The following is a 27,935-nucleotide window of genomic DNA, read 5'->3' as shown; positions in this document are numbered from 1 at the left end:
CCTCCACCAAAATTCATTCTGGTTCTTCTTATCCATTATCCAACTTTTGCTTGAACACATATAAATAAACTTAAGGAAATTAAAAAATCCATAATTGATTCTTCTTTTTAACATTAATCATTGAGGCATTCTTTTTAAGTCTTTTTTGTATTTTGCATCTTTTCTGTGTGGCTTGTTGCTCTATCATGGATCAAGGGTTCACTTTATTCTTCGTCTATTCTTGTTACCATATCATCTTTTCACATTCTCACAACATCACATGATCCTTCATGTCCATTCTTCACAATGTCATCATCTTTCATGAAGAATTATTTTTTATCATAAAATATGGGTCCTTCAATGATTTGCATCTTTATTTCTTTTTTATCTCTCTTATGAATTCACTTCCATAGTTACAACATCTTAGGTCACCTTTTTAGAGAAAATTAACTATGTGGAAATTAAAAATGTAAAATAATAAATAAGAAACACATATGTTTGTGTGAAAAACCTAGTAATGTACTAGAAAAAACCATGGGCAAAGATCTATCAATGTTTTATTAGCTTAAGAAGAGTTAGATCTTACAAAAATCTACAATCCATTTCATAATTTTAAATAAACATAATATACTAATTCATAGGACATCCAAGTTGTTAAATCCTCTTCAAAGAATACTTTCCAATAATAGAAAGTGGGAATTGATCAACTAAATACCTCATGGATTTCATATGGCCAACATCCAATGCAACATCTCGCTACAATTGTAATCATTGTCAACTACTTCATCATTGTTGGATAAATAAAATTAACTTCACATACCAGCATTCTCCACTTAAAGTCTGTTTTTTGTCTAATAAATAACAAGTAATTAGTAACTCTCAGTTCTCCATTACTCCCAACAGTCAACATGCACAACTTGGCACCCTAACATGAAATAAAATTTGATTACATGCAAGTCAAAGTTGACCCATATCTAATATGGATTTCTAGGAAGAATAGTATGTCATTATTCCTTGTAACCACCACTAATGAATAGATGCATCTCTATGAATGTAGTTACAATTTGTCTTAGGTAAATAAAATAAAATATTTGTTTCCCTCATGACTTTAGGCATCTAAGTACACCTTCCAGCGATCGTCGAGACACATGAAAACGACTTAGGATTGAAAATTTATTGCCACCTTATCCTAACAAAAATAAAGGCCACAAACTTTAAAACATGCTTTTGAAAAACTCTTGATATGGTAATTCATTTTCTACCATATATCATCTACTATCATGTCATCACCTACATAACACTAGCTAAACATTTGGCTTATCCCATTGCAAGATATTTCTTGGAATTCAACTTCCTTATCCAAATCGAATCCCATCAACACTATCCTCCACATCCTTCCCTTATCCATTTCCATCATGCTAGTCCACTCATCCATCCATAATATCACATGCCTTTTATACTTTGAGAAAAAGTGATTACATCCTACATTGAAATAAATCTTGACATACATTTTCTCTCACTTTATAATCTATCTATGCCTTCATGATTTAAAAAAAATTTCATGCATTATAGACTATCCCATGAATAAAATATGTTATCACCCTATCCTACATCCCCACAATCCCAAAAAAATCCTAATCTATGTCATGTTGCCTTGTAATCTAGTATGATATCTAAATCACCTAACAAGTTTTGTTCCTAGTACATTGATATAAATATTGATCTATTTTTACCCTGACTATAATCATCAGTCTTTGCAATGTCCTCATCATTAACATCATAATCCCCATGGTTTTTACGGACGTGTCTATTCTAGCTCCAAAACAGCAGTACGGATTGACTAACATGCGTGTTAGTCGCGCATTTTACACCGTCGATTTTGCAATGAATGGCTGCGATTGACTAACACCTCACTAACACACTTTACGAAAGATCTATTTTGAAACCAGAATAGCTTCGACCATTTTTTACCATCAACAATGTTATCGCAGTAAAACCCATTAAGCGTCCCACCAAGTAATATTAGCTTGTCCATCGTCCTGATTGAGGCCCAGAGCATCCCAAACTGCAGAGGAAGCATCCACAACATTATTACGGCAGGGGGGCTGAAAATCATGCTCTTCATCACAACCATGCCTCGAATCACACTCATCCACAACGGTAGCCGTAACTGTATTACCATTTGCATTGATTTGGATCTGCTTTCCACAGCGGCTCTGATTGTCAAACCAGCCGGTGGACAAGGCCACGATCATCTCACTGTTGGAATGGAATTGGCCGTCACATGCAGACGCCCCGCCGCCACTCCCCCCTTCACCGAATCCGTTGAGAGTAAGTATGCCGGAAGTTTGTGAAGTGACGGGAGGAGAGCAGTCATATGTTCGGTAGATCTCCGTCGTTTGACAGCACTGTGATCCTTCTGCCGGATTGCAGTTGCCGTCGATGCCCTGCAATGAGCCGCTGGACTGGCAGCTGTCTCCCTGCGCTTCTACTAAAACCACCATCCACACCATTAATAAAACACAGCCCATCTTTAAGCTCGCTTTCGCCATGGGATTTGAGGGCGTAGTGATGAGGAAAATATGAGAAGAGGAATGAGTTTTTAGAACATTTGTTGAGGCGTTTTATAGGAAGGAGAGAGCGCAATGGCCCATAATTCTTGGTTAGATTGGTTCTACAGCCGCCAAAAGCTTTTACAGATTGACCCGGAGCCTGCGGGGATTTATAAAAGTTTATGTTACATGACTTACATTAAAAACAATATACTTCTAGCCCATTCCAGCTTGTTAGTAGATTATACTATACTTCATCTTTTGTTTATCATGATGCTGAAGCGTATTGTCTATCCTATAGTGGATGCAAATTTGATCCTAAAATTGAGAAGATAACATGATTTTGAATTTTAATTAATTAATAAATATAGTCAAATGTGCATCTTAAGTGGTGGATAGAGGTAGAGTATTTTCAATATTATATATGAAGAAAATACGGTGTATTAACATTGTGTGTGAATAAAAAGTAGTTAAAGTGGTTAAGTTGTTTAATTTTAAGTTGTTTTTATATTTGATATAGATATTGTCTTATTGATGAATATATAGTCAAATGTGCATCTTCAATGGTAGATAGACATAGGGTATGTCTTTAATATTATGATATATGAAGGACGTATGATTAAACGTCCCCTTTGATCCTATATTATAGAGATTGGAATGTTAGGTAGAGATTGGGGTGTTGGTATTAGAGATGCTAATAATAGAGATTAGAGTTTTGGTTGGTAGACCGATGGTTGGTAGAGTGCAAACTGGTAGGCGTGATTAAAAAGTAGTTAAGTAGTTAAGTTTTTTTTTTAAGTTATTGTTATAGTTGATATAGATGTCGTTATAGGCTACACACTTCATGATGTCTTAATATTATGTCTTTAGCACTCCCTTCTAAAAAATAGGCATTGTCTGATTTTCTAGAATTCCTTAGGTGTTATCCACCTATTGATCTTACATCTAAGATGATGCGAGCTAGCCTAGTTAACTAATCAATGCTAGATGATGCCTTAGTCAACACCAAGATATTGGCAGTGGTTGTAAGAACCAAAACATGGTTGAGGGACCCATACCTTGTGGAGGACCCTCACCCCTAGCCAAAGAAACCTCCCAAACCCGTAGTTGCAACAAGTGAATGAGGAAAGTCTTTTGTTGCTATAAAAGATAAGACCAAGAGAATGAAAAAAGAGGCTCCCATTTTGCAACTTATCTTAGAGCGGGGGAAGAAGATATTGAAGACATGCAACCTTTATAGAGAACAAAAAAGGAATGGATATTTAATAGCTCAAGAGAAGCTCGAGCATGGCCATCCCCACTAGTCCACATACAGGTTATCTCACCTCTTCCTCTTTCTCCAAAGGCTAGCATTCTAGAATAAAAATTAATGGAAGACAATTACATAAATGATGAATAATAGAATGTTCCACTTTAGGAAGAAACTCAAGCACCCATTATAACTCAAGTGGAAGGTGTAGTACATGTGCACCATATTTTTTATGAGGGCTCTCAATCTTATACCTCTAGTTGTAATTTGACTAGAGTACATCTCATTCCTCTCTAAGTTCCACCTTAACCAATATCCTTCCTCTGCCTCTCAAAGAACATTTATCCACTCCTCCTTGACACCTAAGTGCTCCTAGGATGCACATAGGTGAAAATTTACTAGCAGGTAGTTCAAGGTTGCTAGTATGGCTAAGCTTCACTATTAAGAATAGGAAAACAACATGCAAAAATATTACAAATAACATCTCAAAAGGTGGTGGAAATGATCAAGGATCAACACATCTAAGAGATCTTGAACATTATCCAGCATCTTAGCAGATGCCTAAGGGGTTGAAACTACATAGGTAGTAACTCTAGTAGTAGACAAGGAAAAATCCAATAAGCGAATAGGAGACTAAAAGTTGTAGAGCATAAATATAGTCTACTAAACATGAGGAGAGAAACAAACTCTTCAAATAGTAGTGTCCACCAACCTCAATTGCATGAGTAAAGATGAGAAGAAAAAAGAAGATCTAGAGGCCCAAGTTGGTGAACTGTGTGCTTACATTTAGTACCCCATGGATCATGTAAATACTAATGCACCAACTCCTAACCTCCTAAAACTACTAAATAGCCTGGCATAGTAGTTAAAAGTACTAGAGGAGTAATCAATGCAACACATTCCTTGGAATCCCAACGGAGAATATTAATTTGAGAGGTCATTCAATATTATCATAAGATGAATGATGAATCCAATGTAATTATTGAGTATGAAGAATCTCTTGATGGAGAGCTCATCACACTAAATGATGATTTACCAATATTATAAATAATGACTAGGGTTTCATTTGTATACATACAAAGTGAAAACATCATACCATTTATGGCTCCCTAGAATTATACTTGGAGTGGCTAAAGAGCATCAAATGGAGAGTTAAAATTGTGAAGGCATAGAAGGAGAAGTTAGCTAACAAGAAGATATTGTTGAAATTGTCATGGAGAAGATTGAAAATTTCATTAAATCACTCCCTTGCACCTTTTGAGAGAAACCTAGTAGGTTTCCTACTACTACTACAATTATCAAAGAATTTTTCAACCTTCTAAAGAAGCATTTAATAGAAGAGTTAATTGATGTGCTAATAAGAATCAAAGATAATCTCAATATCTTCCAAGAAAGGCTATCATAGCTAAAGAAATTTTTGGAGTAGATTAGGATGAATTTCTTTTCCAAAATGGTTTGAGCCCAATGTAATAATAAGTATTAAAGGTAATCTCAATATCTTCCAAGAAAGGCTACTATAACTCAAAAAAGTGTTGGAGTAGATTAGGAAGAATTTCTTTCTAAAACGGTTTATGTCTAATGTACCTCAAATTATATGTTGTTCAAGTATTGAAAGATATCAATGCAAGGCTTCCTAAGCAATAGTGGAAATAAGGAAACAAAGTAACGAAGCACAACATAGATGAGTTGGGAACCCATCTATTCTTATCATTATTCTTCTTTGCCATTTATTTATTGAAATCATGTAATAAACTACTCTATAATATATAATGTAGTTAATTTTTTTCTTAGGATCAAATAATAAAAGCACATAATTTAATTTTTGGGCATATGAATTTGAAATAAAATGTAACTTGAAATTGTTTAGTCTAGGGATCTAAACTAACTTTCTCTTGTATATGTAATTATAGGTACCCAATATTGGCTAAATATGTAAGTGTCGAACTCATTATAAATGTGACTTTATTTCCCAATGAGCAAGCACCAATCTATTTGGTGAGAGGCCATTTTTTTCTAATTTCACCGTCTCTCTTGTTAGTTTTAGGAGTATTTTAGGTTCCACTATGCTAGAATGATCTAGTGATCTAACTCATCATATGTATTCTTCATTGCCTTGAAACTAAAAAATATTTTATCGATCATTCTAGTATGGCATCCCTCTTATCGATGTGCATCCAATATTAACTAGATTCATTCCTAGGGATATAATGTTGTTGTTATCTATCGGTGCATGATAAGAGTGGAATGCTAAATCTCCTTGTTAGAGGTCTTGTGGGTTTATATGTATTTAGCACTAGCATAAAATTAGCAACAAATCTAGGAGGTTCATAGCATTTTATGTATGAGTGCTTAATGATGTTTCAAGTCTAATTGTTAATTTCTCATTAATTGACCCAATGTCAAGATCTTAGGGAATGCCTCCCTAGGCCTTGCAAGTTTTAAAAGTGAAAGCAAATCTACATCCCCACAAATATTGGTCATTCATTCCATTTTCTAAATATTACAGTTTTCAACAATCAAATAGTTAGTACTAATTTTACACCTCATTCTTATTAAATAGTAGTAAATGATTGTCATACTTTTATTTGCCAAAGTTTACCTTTCACCATTGAACTAAATGTAATTTAAGAATGAACTTTACAAATTAAGAAACTATATTTTTAGGATTTATTGTTCTTAATTTTGAATTACCCCATATCGTTCACCATTTAAGAAGAATAGTTCACTACAATTTTGAATCAATGTTCAAATTATATTTAAAATTGATAAAAAGTGGATTGTAAGAATTCCCTCTTATTGTTTGAAAAAATTATTTACACGAGACTCTATATTACTTTCTCATTGTGATTATTTTATTCAAAACTCCATTTGAAAAAGCCCATTTGATAACTTAAAATCTCTTTGAATCAAATTTAATATTTTCTTTATATGACTTCTCTAACTTGTATTACATCATGGTTAGTTTGAATCTATAAATTTTTGGTATAATACATGAAAGAGTAATAGTAAATTGGGTAGATATTAGAATCTTTAATATAAAAAATAGAATCATAGAACATAGGACAGTGAATTGGATACTTTTATATGAAGAATAGGATCATTAAACATAAGAAAATGAATTGGGTAGCATCATGATCTTTTATTTGGAGAATAGAATCATCGTATATAAGATACTGAATTGGGTAAATATCACAATCTTCAATATGGATGTTAGAACACAGGGTTGAAAGTGAAATTAGGATTGGTATGGGGGATTCTACATAGGTTCATAACTGGTTGATTGCCTCTATATAGAACACCGATGGGGTGGTATTTCCCTTTCCACTTTGAGTTATAGAGTCAAATGGACCAAAACATATAGCTATCTAGGGGGGGTGCCTAAGCTCACATACATCCCTAGGTATGTACTATAGATCCCAATTTTTTTTGAATAGCATAACAATATATAAGCAATAGCAGTAAAACCCATTAAGCATCGGACCAAGTAATATCAGCGTGTCCATCGTCCCAATTATTGAGCCCCAGAGCATCCCAAACAGCCGAGGAAGCATCCACAACGTTATTATGAAGGGGGGCTGAAAAATCATGCTCTTGATCACACCCATGCCTCGAATCGCACTCATCCACAACACTAGCTGTAACCGTCTTACCATTTGCATTTATTTGAATATGCTTTCCACAGCGGCTTTGATTGTCAAACCAGCCGGTGGACAACGCCACGATCATCTCATTGTTGGAATGGAATGGAATGATTATTGGGAACATTTTTGTTGAGGTGTTATGGACATTTATGAAGGGAATGATGATATTGAATATTGTTCATTCAATTTGATGATATGGTCTTTACATCTTTGAATATTGTGTGAATTATTATTTTTATTGACATATGGATATATATATGAAGGGAATGACACCATTGAATATTGTCCATACAATTTGATGATATCATTTTCGCACTTTTGAATATTGTACATCAATATTGTCCATGCAATTTGAGATATGTTACTCACACCTTTGAATATTGTGCAGACTTGTATCTATTTACAATTAAGGTTTGGAAGTGTGACTCATCATACAACTTGTCATATAGCATGCATAGTGAGAAGTGTCCTTAAAATAAAGTTTTCAAGATTTGGTCAGAACTTAATCATGGAATCTCTAGTAATCAAACATTAAAATACCATTTGCTCTTATAAGAATTTCATATTTTCCTTCCAAATATAAGTTCTTAAATAATACCTAAATGATCTTAAAATTTATTAATAACCATTATTATTGTTATCCTTATATATTATGTTTAGAAGAACTAATAACTAAACATGTATAACACTATTTATGTTAAAATATAGTTCACATTTTTGTTTACAAAATGGCTTATATAACTTGTAGACACATAAAAAGTATCCTCATAACCAGCTTATTAGTGAATTGAGTATCAATGTCTAAATCATTAAACTTCATTAATTTATTAAATCATCTTCATCAATTCATTAAATGATTTTATTCCATTTTAATGATTAAAGGGATTTTATATCTATAATTTCATGAAATACTTTCAACTCTTAGTTTCCATCTTTCATAAACCATGGCATATCTATTGATCTCTTCCACCTCCCATCCATCACACTCACTTGGAGAATGTGGGATAAACATTTATCCATAACTACCTTCTTTAAACCCACATTGCTCACATGGTAGATTTCCTTCATGAGGATGCTTATAAATGCATTTTCCCCTCTCATGTAAGCCTCACTCATTTTCTCACAATCTAGAAGTCATAATGTTGTTTTGTCTATTTGCATTCTCAAATATTTTTCTTGTATTTTAGTCCATTCTCTCATTGATTCTCATAGATTTCATTTGCATCTTGTCTTTGAATCATTTGTCCATCATAGCTTCTTGTGCACATGCTTCTGAGAGCACCCCTAATGCAAACACAAGATTCTAATTTGGTAGGATAACAGTGGAAGAAAATCATTGTTAAGATGCATGTGTGTGTGTTTATTTTCTTTCTATTTAGTTTTACATGTGTGTTCTTGCAGGTACTCTATTGAGGATGGCGAAGAAATCTTAATCTTAATCTTAATCCAATAAGATCTCAACCCTTTCCAACCATCTCACATTGGCAGCCCCAGTGGGACAACCTTTGTCTGCTTTCATATTAGGGTAAGTGTCATTAAATCTTTTTACAGATTGATCCAGAGCTTGCAAGGACTTGTAAAAGTCTATGTAACATGACTTACACCAAAAATGATATATTTCTAGCCCATTCCAGGTTGTTAGTAGATTATGCGATGCTTCTTTTATATATCATGATGTTGAACTGTATTGTTTATACAACACTAGATGCACATCTGACTCTATTTATTAATTTCTTTGAAATTTAGAAGATAATATAATTTTTAAAAAAATTAATTAAAAAATAGGGACAAATGTGCATCCTAGGTGGTGGATAGATGTAGAGTGTTTTTAAGCATGGTGTATTAATATTTTGTATGATTAAATAGTAGTTGAGTGTGATGGTATGATGAAAGAATAAGTATCTAGTAGATTATTGAGAGGGGGGAGGTGAATCAGTAAATTGAAAAACTGATATAATCCTTCCCAATCTCAATCTCAAACACACAAAGTAAACTTATCAATGAAATGTCTCTGTCAAGATAAAATCTCTTAAGAAAAAATAGTTGACTATTATAGAAACTTAACAGTAAACAACATTAAACTTGTAAACAACCAAATGCTTTATCATATGTCAACAGACTTCATTTCTCAATGCTTCTGGTTATCATGCCTTATCAGAATAGTTAAGTAATTAATCAAATCAATCATAAGATCATAACCACAAAAACATTCACCACATGACACAAATATTTTGACGTGGAAACCCAAATGGGAAAAACCACGGTGAGATGAGAGTCACAAGATAACTATCTGAACTCTTCTGAAGTTCACCCTATTAGGAGCCAAGCCTATTAAAGATTTTATAAAAGTCTTGTTAAGAACTGATCCTATTAAGAATCACCTAGTTAAGGGATTGACTACAAATTCCTTGTTATAAGAAAGTACCCTGGTAGGAATAACCTCGGTAGAGGATTTGAGAATCCAAGCTAATGGATCACCTTGTTAGAGGATTTAAGAAGTAACCAAGCTTTTTAGAGCTTACCCGGTTAAGGGATTTCAGTTTTGCTGTAATTGTTAGAAAACAACAGGATTTTTCTTGAACTGTTTGAATAGCACTATACTTGCTTATCCAATTTATCAACCACACACTCAATTGATTTCTGCCAACACCTTTTACAAATTAACTTAATCGACCTTATAACAAATCAATTAGGTGAGTAACACAACAAGAACCTAATTCTCTCATAGAGATTACAAACAAATCGGTTCAAGTATGACCATTGGATTTACATAGAAATTTGTACAGATTAATCAAGAAAACTCTAACCGCTCCTTGATCACTGCTTCATCAGACTCAGTAACTAGTGCAGGAGCACCCTTCTAAGGGCTCCCACCATTTGTTTTTGTTGTGATTTTGCTTCTTCATGAAGCCATGTAATGTAATAAGAGCCAAGAGCTCATTGGTTTTGTTTAGATCCTAGTTTAGGTCCTCGGTTCACAAGTCTAGGTTGAGTTTTCTCTTGGAGTGGAGGGTATGTGAGCCTATTGATGATTTTGGGGTCCTTTTGGCATGGTTGTATCATTAGGATAGCCTAAGAAGGCCTAAAAGCCAAGAAAAGCAACATTGCAAGAGTTGCTCAAAAGTTGCAAAAAGTTGCATGACAACTTTTCAAAGTTGTCATGCAACTTTTCCACCAAATTGGTCATAACCTTAGCTTGGCATTGGGAACCATAACCCTGGCACAAAAACTGAGGCAAAGACATTATAAATTGGTGCAAACCCTAAAATGAGGGATTGGATGTCAGATTGTATGGCCAAAGGAAAAAGACCTTGACTGTGACTATGTTTTTGTTGCCAGTCGGTACAAATGAAGCATTAAAAGATTGACATTGGATTGCTCTACAAACTAAACTATGTTGAGAGTTTTGTATAGTGTTTATACTTTCCTTTTGAGCATTTAGGTTAGGTTTATTGTGCAGGTTTTGTGTGCTTTGTAAATATTTTGTGAGTTACTCTTTCAGTGTCCAGTTTCGAACTGTTTTGTGAAAATGGGCCGATAACTCCTATCCCCATTGTGGAAACACCATGAAACCATGGGGTATAGGAGTACAGACCCTGTACAATGTCTCAGAGGAAGCATGGCCCTGGAAAATGCAAGCAACCCCTTCAAAGACCCACTCCTAGGCGAGACTGGTCTGTGCCCAGCTAGGAAGGGTCAAGGTTGCAGAGGTCCGTGAGAGCAAGGAAGGACAAGGAAGGAGGAACCCTTTGGAGGAGTTGTAGAGGGGTGTGTGGAGCAGCATTGGTGAGAAGGAGGAGCTTCCACCAATCTAGAAAAGGTGGTGAAGATAGCAAACCAACTCTGTGACCCTGGCAGGCCTTAAAAACCCTTAAATTTGCCTAGGGCAGTGTACTGACACTTGGGGGCCCAAAACCAAGAAAATCCTTGAGCCTTTGCTAAATGAATAGCAGTCCCTTTGGGAAGTTTTAGAAGTTTTGGCATTGTTTGCAAGAGGAATCCCTAAAAGTGCGGAATGGAGGCCTAATAGGGGCTCATTCCTTGTAGCCCTATTTTGTAGGAAAAAAGCAAAATAGTGAGATCGGTAACAAGCAGGAAAGTCAAAACCTCTTGGGGGAACATGAGTGGTTGCAAAAACATGTCAAAGACCTATCCTATCCTTGCTAGGACTTGAGAAGGTGTAGGAAGAGTTAAACCCTTATTAGCCTATGTAAGGGTTTTTGAAGCTTGTGAGTAGGTGAGAACTTAGGAGAAGCATCACATGTTGTTGGTGGGTGGATTGGGCAAGGTCAGGGGATCCCACAAGCAAGGGAAGTCCTAGAGACCCTAGGGTGTGGTTGGAACACTTGGTGATCCAAGGAGAGGATCAAAGAGCATAGACTAGGCTAGTCTATCCCAAGCCCATTCCCATCAGATTGGTATCAGAGCCAAGTTAAAGATTTGGCGGACCGTGCATGTCTCTATATTCTGGTGAATCGGTAGGGGAGAACATAATGGTCACTAATGCAGAGCTGGCTAGGGAGGTAGAAGAACAAAAGGAGAAAAATAGACTCCTTGAAGATTCTATGAGTGAGATAAGGAACAAGCTGCAATAAGTGGTTGATTAGAGAGCACAAGAACTCTGGGGTGCGGACACCAATGACAGAGGCAAGAAAGATATTGATATAGATGACATGATATCTGAACTAGACCCCTTAATCAATGAAGAACCTTTTGTAAAGGCCATTAAGGCTTTGAATACAAAATCTTTTGAAGGATTGCCACTTTTCAGTGGAAGAATGGATATTGACACCGTCATGGAATGGATTGAGGGTATGGAGAACCATTTTGAGTGTGAAGGGGTGATAGAAGCCCAAAAGGTTAAGGTTGCCAAATCAAGACTAAGGGGAGTAGCCTTGACATGGTGGAAACACTTGCAAGAGGAGAGAATTAGCATGGGGAAGCTACCTATTGCAAACTGGAGGGCCATGGTGAGTAAGATCAAGGAGAACTACTTGCCAGAGGATTATGAAGTCCAACTTCATAAGAAGAGACAGGGATTGAAGTAAAAAGATCTTGATGTGGCCTCTTACACAGAGGAGTTTCAAAAGCTTTGTCTTAGATCCAAAGTTCAAGAAGAGGAATCTATCAAGGTGGCTAGGTATCTAAGTGGCCTGAAGTGGAACATCCAAGAGGAGATAAGCCTATGGACTCCTAACACTGTCCAAAAATGTCATCAGCTTGCTGCTAAGGTTGAAGAGAGGAACAAAAGCAAGGGAGACTCCAACAATAGGGGTAGAGGTAGAGGTAGAGATCAAATGAGTCACCGAGGTGGTTACCAAAGCAAGGCAAATGAGCAAAGGAATCAAGGAGAGTCCAAGTTGACTGAGCATAATAGTGAAACCACTCTCAGAGGAGGCCATTCTAGAGGAAAAGGTGCACAAGGGGGTCCAAATAGGGGTAGAGGTACCGGCAGGGGTAATTCCTACTTTGCAACCATGAAATGCTACAATTGTGGTCAATTGGGACACCCGACCTATAGATGCCCTGACAAGCCTACCTCATCAAACAGTGGAAAGAGGGTTGCTTATGCCCATGAAGACACATCAAGCAACAAAACACCTGAGGTGGACCATATTGAATAAAAAATTGGAGAAAATCTGATGTTCAATAGGGTCTTGATAAGACAGCCGGTTAAGGATGAACCTAAGCATAGGAGAGCATTGTTTAGGGTGAGATGCAAAATCCTTGGTAAGGTTTGCAAGGTGATAGTTGATTCACGGTCAACTGATAACATCATATCAGATGAGGCATCCAAGAAGTTGAAACTCACAAAGATGCCCCACACTAGTCCTTACAAGGTGACTTGGTTGAATCAAGAGCAGAGTGTGCTTGTCAATGAATAGACCTGGGTAGAGTTTTCTATTGGAGGGTACAAGGACAAGATCCTTTGTGATGTGTTACCCATGGATGCTTGTCATCTGCTGCTAGGTAGACCTTGACAATTTGATAGGAAGGTGATCTATGATGGAGAGGAGAACTCCATTTCCTTCAAGAAGGACAACAGAACCTTTAAGATTTAGTCTCTGACAGAGAATGATGAGGGAACCTCAAGAACACCTAGTGTCTTACTTAACACTGGTAAAGAGTTCTTACACCTGCTGCATGAAGAGGAGACAGTGGGATGTGCCATCTTTGTGAAGCCAAAGGAGGAGGAAGGTAAGTTGCAGACAGAGGTACCTAAGGAGGTAAAGCAAATGTTGCAAGAATATAAAGACATAATGAGTGATGGAGCACGTGCAACACTTCCACCAAGAAGGTCTATAAGCCATCAAATAGACTTTGTACCCTGTGCATCCCTGCCCAATAAAGCAGCATATAAGCCCACACCTGATCAAAAAAAGGAGGTGGCAAGGCAAGTGCAGGAGTTGTTGGATCAGGGACTGATCAAGAAGAGTATTAGCCCATGTGCAGTCTCGGTAGTGCTAGCATCAAAGAAGGGAGGCAAGTGGAGACTTTGCACTGATTCAAGGGCAATAAATAGGATCACCATAAGGTACAGATTTCCTATTCCTAGAATAGAGGATTTGATGGACTGTTTAGGAGGTGCCATGTATTTTACTAAGTTGGACCTTAAAAGTGGTTATCATCAAATTAGGATTAAGGAGGGTGATGAGTGGAAGACTACTTTTAAGACCACAGAAGGGTTGTATGAATGGCTTGTGATGCCATTTGGACTTACCAATGCCCCAAGCACCTTCATGAGGTTGATGAATGAGGTGTTGAAGGACTTCACAGGTAGATTTGTGGTGGTGTACTTAGATGACATACTCATCTATAGCAGAACCAAAGAGGAGCACCTTGAACATTTGAGGTTAGTCCTAGAGAGGTTGCATGAAGAGAAGTTGGCAATCAACTTAGAGAAGTGTGACTTCTTGAAGAAAGAGTTAGTCTACTTGGGGTTTGTGGTGTCTAAGGGAACCTTGAAGATGGATCCAAGCAAAGTGGAGGCAATCTTGAATTGGCCTGCCCCTAAAACATGGACTGAAGTTAGGAGTTTCCATGGTTTAGCCCAATTCTATAGAAAGTTTGTGAGGAACTTCAGTGGCATATGTGCACCAGTACTTGACACTATAAAAGGAGGCCTTAAAACTAAGTTCAAATGGACTGAACAAGCTGATGAAGTATTCCAATTATTGAAGCAAGAAGTAGCCACAAAACCCATCCTACTCTTACCTACTTTTGACAAGCTATTCACATTGGAGTGTGATGCAAGTGGAATTGCAGTAGGGGGTGTATTGAGTCAAGAAGCAATGCCTGGAGCATTTTTCAGTGAGAAGCTTAATGAGGTAAAGAAGATGTATTCAACATATGATCTAGAGTTGTATGCACTAGTCCAGTCTCTCAAGAAGTGGAGGCATTACCTACTCTCAAAGGAATTTGTGGTGTTCACAGATAACCAGGCTTTGAGTTCCATTAAAAATCAAGAGAAGCTTAGCAATAGACATTTGAAGTGGATAGAGTACCTCCAATCCTTTACCTTTACCATCAAGCATAAAAAGGGGCAACTCAACAAGGTGGCAGATGCTTTAAGCTGGAAGTTATTGACTGTCCAAGAATTACAACTGTAGAGCATAGGGATAGAAGGTTTTAAGGATCTCTATGAAGAAGATGAAGAATTCTCATCAGCCTACAAGGTCTGTAAGGAGTTTGAGAATCATTTTCATGGTGAGTATGCAGATCACACTCTTCAAAATGGTCTCTTGTTCAAAGGCAATCAGTCATGTGTGCCTAGAGGATCGATGAGAGAAAATCTCATACAAGAGAAACACAATGGAAGCCTAAGTGGACACTTTGGAATCAATAAAACTTTGGATCTAGTACAGAGATACTACTATTGGCCTAGGTTGCGAAGGGATGTGAGAAGGTATGTGGAGCAATGTGGTGTGTGCTAAAGGGAAAAAGGAGGATCAAGCAATGCAGGCCTCTATCAACCATTACCAGTCCCAAATAGGCCTTGGGAGTGTGTGAGCATAGACTTTGTGGTAGGAATTCCCAAGACAAAGATAGGTATGGATAGCATCTATGTGGTGGTAGACAGGTTTTCTAAGATGAGCCACTTCATTCCATGTAGAACTACTCATGATGCTAGTTATATTGCACATCTCTTCTTTAAGGAGATTGTAAGAATTCATGGATTCCCATTAAGTATTGTTTCAGATAGGGATAGCAAGTTCATGGGCCATTTTTGGCAAACCTAATGGAGAAGACTAGGAACTAATCTATCATTCAGCTCAACTTACCATCCACAAACTAATGGTCAAACTGAAGTCATTAATAGAGTGTTAGGCAACTTGCTAAGGTATCTAACCAAGGAGTATGGGCAGACTTGGGATCTAGTTATTCCACAAGCTGAGTATGCCTAAAATGATAGTGTAAATAGGACCAGTTGAAGGAGTCCTTTTGAGGTTGTCTATGGCAGACATCCTAGAGGGGTGTGTGAACTAAGAGAACTTGGTTCAATGGAGATGAAGGGTGGGCAAGCAGAGGACTTCACTCAAACCATCAAGGAAGTACAAGAACAGGTCAAGAGAGCCATCCTAGAGTCTACTAAAAAACTGAAAGCTAAAGTGGATGAGAAAAGGAGAGAGGTTCAATTCAAAGTGGGTGACTATGTGATGGTCCATTTAAGTAAAGCTAGAATGCAAAGCGGCAAGCCTACTAAGCTGCAAATGAAGAGGGTAGGACCTTGTAAAATTATGTCCAAATATGGTGAGAACGCCTACAAGGTGGATCTTCCTTCAGATTTAGCTATATCACTAGTCTTCAATGTTGCTGATTTGATATTATACAAAGGTGAAATAGCAGGGCAAACTGAGAATCAAGCCAAGGTGCTACAGGACTTAGATGTGAATGCCTTGCCTCAAGTGAAGTAGCCAATAGAAGAGCAGGTCTTGGAGTCAAGGGTGAAGAATTCTACTAGACACCAGGTCTATATGGAACACTTGGTTAAGTGGGCAGGTCAACCTTTGTCTAAAGTTACTTGGGTTGAAGAGGGCAGGTTCAAGAAACTTGGGATTGATCTGGCTCTCATCTCTCCCCTAGTTTCTTAGTTTTGTACAGAGGGGGAGTATGGTGTAGGAGCACCCTTCTAAGGGCTCCCACCATTTGTTTTTGTTGTGATTTTTCTTCTTCATGAAGCCATGTAATGTAATAAGAGCCAAGAGCTCATTGGTTTTGTTTAGGTCCTAGTTTAGGTCCTAGGTTCACAAGTCTAGGTTGAGTTTTCTCTTGGAGTGGAGGGTATGTGAGCCTATTGATGAGTTTGGGGTCCTTTTGGAATGGTTGTATCCTTAGGATAGCCTAAGAAGGCCTAAAAGCCAAGAAAAGAAACATTGCAAGAGTTGCTCAAAAGTTGCAAAAAGTTGCATGACAACTTTTTAAAGTTGTCATGCAACTTTTCCACCAAATTGGTCATAACCTAAGCTTGGCATTGGGAATGCTAACCCCAGTACACAAATCGAGGCAAATACATTGTAAATTGGTGCAAACCCTAAAATGAGGGATTGGATGTCAGATTGTACGACCAAAGGAAAAAGACCTTGACTGTGACTATGTTTTTGTTGCCAGTCAGCACAAATGAAGCATTAAAAGATTGACAATGGATTGCTCTGCAAACTAAACTATGTTGAGAGTTTTGTATAGTGTTTATAATTTCTTTTTGAGCATTTAGGTTAGGTTTATTGTGCAGGTTTTGTGTGCTTTGTAAATATTTTGTGAGTTACTCTTTCACTGTCCAGTTTTGGACTATTTTGTGAAAATGGGCTGATAACTCCTATCCCCATTGTGGAAACACCATAAAACTATGGGGTATAGGAGTACAGACCCTATACAGTGTCTCAGAGGAAGAAGGGCCCTAGAAAATGCAGGCAAACCCTTCAAAGACCCACTCCTAGGCGAGACTGGTCTATGCTCGGCTAGGAACGGTCAAGGTTCCAGAGGTCCGTGAGAGAAAGGAAGGACAAGGAAGGAGGCACCCTTTGGAGGAGTTGTAGAGGATTGTGTGGAGCATCATTGGTGAGAAGGAGGAGATTCCACCAATCCAGACAAGGTGGTGAAGACAACAAACCAACTCTGTGACCCTGGTAGGCCTTAAAAACCCTTAAATTTGCCTACGGCAGTGTACGGACTCTTGGGGGCCCAAAACCAAGAAAATCCTTGAGCCTTTTCTAAATGAATAGCAGTCCCTTTGGGAAGTTTTAGAATTTTTGGCATTTTTTGCAAGAGGAAGCCCTAAAAGTCTGGAATGGAGGCCTAATAGGGGCTCATTCCTTGTAGCCCTATTTTGTAGGAAAAAAGCAAAATAGTGAGATTGGTAACAAATAAGAAAGTCAAAACCTCTTGGGGGCACATGAGTGGTTGCAGAAACATGTCAAAGACCTGTTCTATCCTTGCTAGGACCTGAGATGGTGTAGGAAGAGTTAAACCCTTATTAGCCTATGTAAGGGTTTTTGAAGCTTGTGAGTAGGTGAGAGCTTAGGAGAAGCATCACATGTTGTTGGTGGGTGGATTGGGAAAGGTCAGGGGATCCCACAAGCAAGGGAAGTCCTAGAGACCCTAGGGTGTGGTTGGAACACCTGGTGATCCAAGGAGAGGATCAAAGAGCATAGACTAGGCTAGTCTATCCCAAGCCCATTCCCATCAGTAACTCATCACACACTTTACATTAGATGCAATACACTTTTCTCACTCCCTAGACAAAAACATGCCAAAACAATTTGAACTTGTCTTCATACAATGATCACATGTTTCGTCATCATTACCGCTCATCATTAGATCATAAACCAACATAACCAATTCAACAACCTTAATCAGTTAGGGTTTAACAAAAATATTTGGTAGGGTTTATCGATTACATTACATAGATAGGGTTTAACCTCTCATACCGGTTACCGATTTAACTCATAAACTTACATACCGATTTACAATATCCTCCACAAATCTCTTCCTACTGGTTAAAAGACAATATCAATAATAACAACAATATCAGCAATATCATTACCAGTTACTTGACATCAATGACAACATAACATATCATTAATGAAATCTTCATGCAAATTCCAATAGAGTGATTCAGTTGCCTAATTTTAAGTTGTTTTTATATTCGATATAAATGTTGTCATATTAATTTATAAATATAGTCAAATGTGCATCCTCAATGGAAGATAGACATAAGGTAATATTATGATATAGAAAAGAAGTAGGATTTACCATCCCTCTTGATCCTAATATTTTAGAGACTAGAGTGTTGGGTAGAGATTGGAGTGCTGGTAATAGAGATGCTAAATAGAGATTGGAGTGTTGGTTGGTTGAGTGTTGACTGGTAGGTATTAATTTGTGTGCGACTAAAAAGTTGTTAAGTAATTAAGTTTATTATTTTTAAGTTATTGTTATAGTTGATATGAATATTGTTGTAGGCTACACACTTCATGATATGTTAATATTTTATGTTTAGTAGTATTTACAATAAACTAGGCATAGTCATTTCCTAGTACTCCTTAGAGGTTATCCACACTACTCAATGCCAGAAGATGCATCAATCAACCCCAAGACATTGGGGGTGGTTGTAAGAACCAAAACATGGACGAGGGGTCCATATTTTATGGATGACCCTCACATCTAGCCAAAGAAACCTCCCAAACGCCTAGTTGTAACAAATAAACAAGGGGAGTCTTTTGTTGCTACAAAAGAGAAGGCCAAGAGAAAAAGAGAAGAAGCTCACAATTTAAAAATTAGCTTAGAGAAAGAGTAACAATATGTTGAAGATAGTAAACCTTTATAGAGAAGAATAAGAAGGAATACACATTTAATAGCTCAAGAGAAGCTCTAGCACAACCATACCACTAGTCCAAGCACAAGTTATTTCACTTCTTTCTTATTCTCCTCCAAAGACTAGCATTTTAGAATGACAATAAATGTAAGATGATTATAAAAATAATGAATGATAGAATGTGTCACCTTAGGAAGAAATGCAAGTTCCTGTTACAACTAACAAGGAAGGTGTTGTACATGACATTGTACCATATTTTTGAGAAGCAGTCCCACTATGTCATATTTTGACTCCTACATCTCCTTCCCCTCTAAGGTCCACCTAAACCAAGATCCTTTCTCTTCCTCTCAAATCACCTCACTCTAGTCCTCCCTACAACTCAATTGCTCCTAGGATGCACATAGGTGAAACTTTAGCAGGGTCTAGTTTAGGGTTGCTAGTATGGCTAAGTTTCACCATTAAGAATAGGTAAAGAACATACCAAAATATTACAAAGAACATCTCAAAGGTGGAAATAAAAATTTTCAAGGCTCAACCCAAACATAAGAGATTTTGAACATTTGCCACCATCTTAGTGGAGTCTCAAGGGGTTGGAACTACATAGGTAGCAACTCTAGTGGTAGAAAAGGAAAAACCTAATAAGTGGCTACGAGACTACAAGTTGCAAACCATAAATATAGGCTATTAAACATGAGGAGAGAAGCTATCTCTCTAAATAGTAGTGTCCACCATCCTCAATTTCATGTTTAAAAATGATAAGAAAAAAAAAGATCTCAAGGCCTAGGTTGGAAAACTATCTTCCTTTTAGTACCTCATGGGTCATCTAGATATTAATGCACCAAATCTTGAACTCTTAAAAGATCTAGATAAGGCCTAACAAAGAAAATATAATAGAGGATTGGTGAATGTAGCATTACCTTAAAGGATTCCTTGGAATCCCAAGGGAGAATATTAATTTGAGAGTTAATTTGATGTTATTGTAAGGTGAATTTCATGAAGCCAATGTGATGACTAAGTTTGAATAATATCTTGATGGAGAGCTCATCGTGCTAAATATTGATTCACCAAGTTTACAAAGAGGGAATAGGGTTCCATTTGTAGACCTACGAAGTGAAAACATAATTCCAAATGGAAATCTATAATTACACATGGAGTGGCTAAAGGCCACCAAATGGAGAGTTAAAACTTTTAAGGCCTATTCTTGAAGAAGTTCATTATCAATAAGAGATTATTGATATAGTCATGGATGAGATTGAAAATTTCATTAAATCCCTTCCTTGCACCTTTAAAGAGAAACCTAGTAGGGTCCTTCATGCTACTACAATGATTAAATATTTTTTCAACCTACTAAAGAAGCATCTAATAGAAGAGTTGAATTGATGTACCAAATAGAGTCAAAGGTATTTCTCAATACATTCCAAGAAAGGTTAAGTTATAAATGTACAGAGTGTTGGAGTCGATTAGGATAAATCTCCTTTCCAAAAGGGTTTGAGTCCAATGTACTATTTATCTTAACTTGAAAGTATATACTAAAAGTATTGAAGAATATCAATGCAAGGCTCCTTAAGTAGTATTGGAAATAAGGCAACCAAGTACTGAAGCAAGATAGAGATGAGTTGGGCACTCATCTATTCTTATCCTTATTCTTATTTTCTATTTATACTTTTAAATGATGTAATAAACCACTCGATAATTTATATATATTTATTTATTTCCTTAGGACCATATAATAAAAGCATTTTAATTTAATTTTCAAGCCTATAAATTTGGAATAGAATGTAAATTGGAGATTTTGGGTCTAGGGACCCATTTAGGATCTAAACCCATTCTTGGTCTTGTATATGTAATTCGAGGTGCCCAATATTGGCTAAATATATAACTACCAAACTCATTGTAAAGTGTTGAGAAATTTTGGGGGAAGCTAATGACAAAAATAATTAATATAAGGAGGAATGTTGATGAAAGTTATAATCCACATACCATTTTCTAATAAATAAAGACCATGACTACTTCTTCAATTGTTATAATCCTTGGTGATGATTTATTTTGTGTTTTCTATTCTTTGAATTGGTTTTGTATGATTCTATGAAATTCCTTTAAAATTTATATCACTAGTTATGAAATTGCGAAGCACTACGTTAAATTTGCACATCTAGTACAATTATGCACATGGTTCAATTTTCACATGATTCCTTAGAATCTTCCATCATTGGTTGTTTACTTATATGTTTATTTCTCTAAGATGTAATGCTATTTTTACCCTCTTGATATTTGTTTTAGTATGATTATGTTAGAAGCAATTATATTTGATATCTTAGGATAATTATCATCCAAAAATTACATTTAACATAAATTATATAGCTATAAGTTTCATCTTTCACCAACATAGTCCCATTAAACAAAATAAATCACATAGACTAGTAAGCTACTTCAGCACTATCATGATCTAGTACAAGGCACCTTGGTGTCGATTGGTTTTTGGAATTCGTTAAATTTTCGACAGAAGTATAATGATCTTCATTCTACTCAAGTTGCATGTATCAAGATAACCATCAATTGTTCCTACTTATCTAAGTTTATGATATGTACATACAAGTTTTTCTCTATTATTGATTTGTTGGCATTTTTTCCTCGAAATTTTTGACTTTGTTTTCCAATGAAAAAACACCAATCTAATTGGTGAGAGACCAAATATCTTCTACTTTAACTGCCTCTCTTCTTGGTTGTAGGAGTATTTTAGGTTCCACTATGCTAGTATTATTTAGTGATGTGACACATGATGCATTCTTCATTTTCTTGAAACTAACAAATATTTTATGGATCATGCTAGTATGGTGTCCCTCTTATCCATGTGTATGCAATGTTAAGTGGATTAATTCCTTGGATTATAACAATTTCTTTTATCTATTAGTGCATTTTAAAAGTGGAATATTAGATCTCCTTCTTAAAGTCTTGTAGGTCTATATGTATTTAGCACTAAAATAAAACTAGTGACAAATCTAGGGGTTCAAAGTATTTTATGTACTTTTTTTCTTGATTATGTTAAGCCTAGTTTTTTATTTCTAATTAATTAACCTAATGTCAAGATCTTAGGAAATGCCTCCCCAACCTTGCATTCTAAAGATGAAAGCGAGTCTAAAATCGTACAAGAATTGGTCCATTTGTTCCACTCTCTAAATATCTCTATACTTGAATATCATAGTTTTCAACAAATCATATAGTTTTTATCAATTTTAAACCTCATTCTTGCTAAATAGTGGCAAACACTTGTCCTAATCATATTTTAAAAAATTACCTTTCACCATTGAACTAAAATGATTTAAGAATACTATATTTGTAGGATCTAGTCTTCCTAATTTTGAATTATTCTCATATCATTGACCATTTAATAAAAATAGTTTGGTAGACTTTTGAATCAACATTCAAACTATATTTAAACTCAAAGACAAAATGAATTTCCTATTTTTTTAAAAAAATTATTTACACAAGACTCTCACTAAACTTCCCAATTTTGATTATTTTATTCAAAACATCGACATTTCAAAAAGCTCCTTGAATCTCTTTACCTCAAATTTAATATTTTCCTCATATCACTTGATTTCCCTTGTATTATTAGATCAGATCATGGCTATCCAATTTTGAATCTACGATTTTTTTTTATAATATATAAAAAAGTAACAATAGTGAATTGGGTAGATATGTCCATCTTTTATATGGAGAATAAGCTCATAGAACATAGGACAGAGAATTGGATAAATATCATAATCTTTTATATAGGAATAAGATCATAAAACATACTACATTGAATTAGGTAGATTCCATAATCTTTTAAAGAAGAATAGAATCATAGAACAGAAGATACTAAATTGGATAGGCATCGCAATCTTTTATATGGATGATAGAACATGGGGTTGAAAGTGAAATTAGGATTGGTATGGAAAATTCTACATAGGTTCATATCTAGTTAATCGTCTCTATATAGAACACCGATGGGATGGTATTTCCCTTTCCACTTCGAGTTACAGAGTCAAATGAACCAAAACATATAGCTATTTAATGGGGCTGCCTAGGCTCACATACATTCCTAAGGTATGATGTACTATATATAGAGCCCAAAATTTATTTAATAGCATAACAATATATAAGTAGCAGTAGCAGTAAAATCCATTAAGCGTCCGACCAAGTAATATCAGCGTGCCCATCGTCCTGATTGAGGCCGAGGGCATCCCAAACAGCAGAGGAAGCATCCACAACGTTATTAGCACAGGGAGGCTGAAAAGCATGCTCTTGATCACACCCATGCCTCGAATCGCACTCATCCACAACAGTAGCTGTAACCGTCTTACCATTTGCATTGATTTGGATCTGCTTTCCACAGCGGCTCTTATTGTCAAACCAGCCGGTGGACAAGGCCACGATCATCTCACTGTTGGAATGGTATTGCTCGTCACATTCAGACGCCCCGCCGCCGCTCTCTCCTTGACCGAAGCCATTGAGAGTAAGATCTGCAGAAGTCTGTGAAGTGACGGAAGGAGAGCAGTCATATGTCGGGTAACTCTCAGTCGCTTTACAGCACTGCGATCCGTCTGCAGTATTGCAATTGCCGGCGCTCCCCTGCAACGACCCGCTGGACTGGCAGGTGTCTTGCTGCGCTCGGGCTAACACTGTTATCCAGACCAGTATTATCATGAAACTAATCTTTGCGCTTGATTTCGCCATGGGATTCGAGCACATCTTGATGGGGAAAATATGAGAAGAGGAATGAGATTTTAGAGCATTTGTTGAGGCGTTTTATAGGAAGGAGGCGGTGCAAATGCAACGGTCCATAGTTTCCTTAATTCTTGGTTGGGTTGTCTCTCCTTACGTCTACTTTACGTAATGTTGTGACTTTTGTTGTTTGTGATGACCCCAAACCTGCGGGAATTTTGGAAAATCAGATTGCTATTGCCGTATGTGAGAAGATGTTTTTCTAACCCATTGCAGATTGTTTGTAGATAATGCTTCTCGATTCAAATGTGAACTCGTTTTATTACAGTCAATGGTAAAAGTCTGGTCGTAAGAGTGTCCTTGACCGATACCCACTTCACAGATCTTCAAAATCACAGTCAAAGTTGAAAATATGTTTGTTGTCTATTTAGATCTAAAACATATTTGTCATTTTTCTTTATTAAGACTGAATACATATTCCACAATTTTCTCAATATTTAAGAATGTTAAGCATCTACTTTTAAAGAATTTAAAACTAAAAAGTACATTAATCGTTATGTTTTATTTGTATTTTAAAATGAAATAATGGTATTAGTAGTTTATTGGATATGCAATGAGATGATATGGCATTCATAACTTTTAATATTGTGCGTGTTATTTTTTTTAATGAATGGATATATATGAAGAGAACAACACCATTGAATTGTTTTGCATTCTTTTCATTTTGGAGGCGGAGAAGGGTTAGATGTACGAGTTAATTTTGCAATCATACAATAGTTATATGGATTTTCAAATGACTTTTGTTTTCTAAGAAATGTTATGTAGATTCTTATCCATCTATGATTAAGGTTTGGAGGTGTGACTCATCAAGCAACAAGTTATATCAGCATGTATAGTGAGAAATGACTTTAAAATGAATTTTTAAAGGTTTGATCAAAACTTAATCTTATCTCTAGATACAATTAAGGTTTGGAGGTGTGACTCATCTTGCAACATATCGACATGCATAGTGAGAAGTGTCCTTAAAATGAATTTTTCAAGATTTGATCAAAATTTCACCATGAGATTTCTAGTAATTGAACATTAAATTACTATTTGTTCTTAAAAATAATTTCATATTTGTTTTTCCAAATACAACTTATATAACACCAAAATAATCTTGAATCCTTTTAATAATCATTATTATTGTTATCTCACCCTTATATATTGTATAGAAGATGAAATAATTGAACAAATACAACACTATTTATTTATTTTTTATATAACCAGTCATTTACAAATATTCTACCCATACAAGCATCAACATGAGATCAATACAAGCTCTTGTGAGCATAACCATGAGACTAATACTAGCTCCTTTCAAACAACCACAACATGATTTGTGTTAAAAAAATATATTTTTATTTACAAAATGGATTATATATACAAGAAAAGAAATTATAAACCTGTTTCAATTCCACTATATGTTTTATACTTGATTTTACTAAAATATTATCTTTCCTTCAAATTTTTTGTTAATTAGCATGCCATGGAAGATCACGAAAATTCGCATATGCCACCAATCCTCTAGGGTTCATGTGCTCATGGCATTTGGGCCTTCATAGCCACGTGTGTACAATTACCTTTGTCTCTTCAATTTCATAATGTTGATGGTGATTTATCTCTTACTATAAGGCTCTTATAAATATTATATGTTGCATATGGCTACATATTTATCCTTAGATGACACATTGTCTCCCAAAAGGGTTTCTCCATGTAAATCTGGTGTCTCCTTTGCTATGGTTGTTTTTAATATTTATGTTGAATGTTGCAATCACATGTTGTAAACCTTCTTGCCATGTTTGCACTACTCTCCACATGATGTATGTATGAATTAGCCAAATTGTCTATAAATGATGCATGCATGAGCTAGTCACATTGCGTATATGTGATTTATGCATGAGCATGCATGAGCTAGCTGCATTGTTTATACATAATGTATGCATCAACTAGTTACTATTTGTTTACACATGATATATTCATGACCTAGTCATTATGTGTTTTGTGTGTGTTCATACAGTGGCATTGACATCAAACTAACATTTGATTGCATATGCATTTATTATGATACTATTGTGTATTGGAAGTATAAACTAAATTGTTGTCTTGATTTAGAAGAGAGGTGTAAGATCTCATCCCAAATCATGTACAAATGAAGTCTTCCTATATATAGTGTGTGAATTATCGAGCAACTAATTCCTATAAAAAGATACATAGGCAAGGTCATTAGCAATGAACCTTCAAGGTATAGGTCTACATCTAGAATTAACCTTGATATTAGAAGCTTACCAAATTTACTGTACATTAAATTGTGACAAGAGTTGCTATCAAGGCTCTAGTTGATAAGTTTATGAAGCTAATTTTTCTACATTGGATAGAGATTGCTCGATCACTTAAAATGGTACTTGAGATGTAATGCTATAAAAAAAGCAATAGTAACCAAAATGATTATTACATAATTAATGATAAAGAAATCCCAACTTAGAAATTATAGATATTTATTAAATGAATTGAAATCCATAACTATATATATAGTTTTGTAAACGATTAAGAACACTCTTACGACCAGAATTTTACCATTGTTATGGATTTCAATTCATTTAATAAATATCTATAATTTCTAAATATCTATAATCGTAAGAGTGTTCTTAATCGACACCCATGTCACAGATTTTCAAAATCAAAGTCAAAGTTGAGAATATGTTTGTTGTCTATTTAGATCTGAACATATTTGTCATTTGTTTTTTAAATAAGATTCAATGCATATTCCCCAATTTTCTCAATATTTAACATTGTTAAGTATTTATTTTGAATTTTTTACGAGTAAAAAATATATTGATTGTTATGATTTATTTGTATTTTATAATGAAATAATGGTATTAGTATTTATTGGACATGCAATGATGATATGGCATAGACATTTTTTAATATTGTGTGGATTATTTTTTATTAACGAATGGACACATTTGAAGAGAATGACACCATTGAATTATTTCTGAATTCATGTCATTTTGGGGAGACAATGATTAGGTGTTATGTGAGTTAACTTTGCAATTATACAGTAATTATATGAATTTTCACATAACCTTTGTTTTCTACGAAATATGATGTAGGCTCTTATCTATCTACGATTAAGTTTTGGAGGTGTGACTCATCAAGCAACTGGCCATATCAAAATGTATAGTGAGAAGTGTCATTAAAATAAATTTTTAAAGATTTGATCAAAAATTAATCATAGAATCTCTAGTAATCAAACATTATAATACCGTTTGTTTTTAAAAGAGTTTCATGCTTTAATTTTGAATATCTTATATAACACCTAAATGATCTTGAAACATTTTAATAAACATTATTATTTTTATATCTCATCCTTATATATTACGTAGAATAACTTATAATTATACTTAGGAGTTGTGCAAGTTAACTTTGCAATCATACAATAATTATATGGATCTTCACACGACCTTTTTTTTTTAAGAAATGTGGTAAACTCTTACCTTTTTACGATTAAGGTTTGGAGGTGTGACTCATCATGCAAGACACCATATTGACATTTATAGTGAGAAGTGTCCTTAAAATGAATTTTTCAAGATTTGATCAAAATTTAATAATGAGATCTCTAGTAACCGGACATTAAATTATCATTTATTCTTAAAAGAATTTCATTTTGTTCTTCCAAGTACAACTTATATAACACCTAATGGCTCCAACTTGATAGACTAAACATTTATAATTAATATTATTCATATGCCTTCAACTTGAAAAATATCTAAATAGATAAATTTATCAACATAAATGAATGCGTCTAGTCCCAAACTACACATTTCAAGTAAGATATGAATTGAGTCCTTCCTATTGATCTTTCATTGTGCTTCATATACTAACATGGTGCAAATACTAGGTAGATGCCATAAGTATTGCAAATGGTGATACAATCACTATATATGGATAGAAAATAT

General features: G+C 35.5%; 1 protein-coding gene across 1 annotated transcript; it reads right to left on the bottom strand.

Annotated features, from left to right (window-relative positions):
- Positions 1-1,979: 1,979 nt before the first annotated feature.
- Positions 1,980-23,979, bottom strand: LOC131049647 (uncharacterized). Its single transcript, XM_057983704.2, has 3 exons — positions 23,411-23,979; positions 12,932-12,936; positions 1,980-2,455 (listed from the first exon to the last, which is right to left on the bottom strand). Exons 1-3 carry the CDS (start codon positions 23,962-23,964, stop codon positions 1,980-1,982), a joined length of 1,035 nt encoding a protein of 344 aa, XP_057839687.2. The 5' UTR covers positions 23,965-23,979.
- Positions 23,980-27,935: the final 3,956 nt, after the last annotated feature.

Source organism: Cryptomeria japonica, chromosome 8, assembly GCF_030272615.1.
Source record: "Cryptomeria japonica chromosome 8, Sugi_1.0, whole genome shotgun sequence".
NCBI classification, from domain to species: domain Eukaryota; kingdom Viridiplantae; phylum Streptophyta; class Pinopsida; order Cupressales; family Cupressaceae; genus Cryptomeria; species Cryptomeria japonica.
This window is presented reverse-complemented; position numbering and strand designations above follow the sequence as displayed.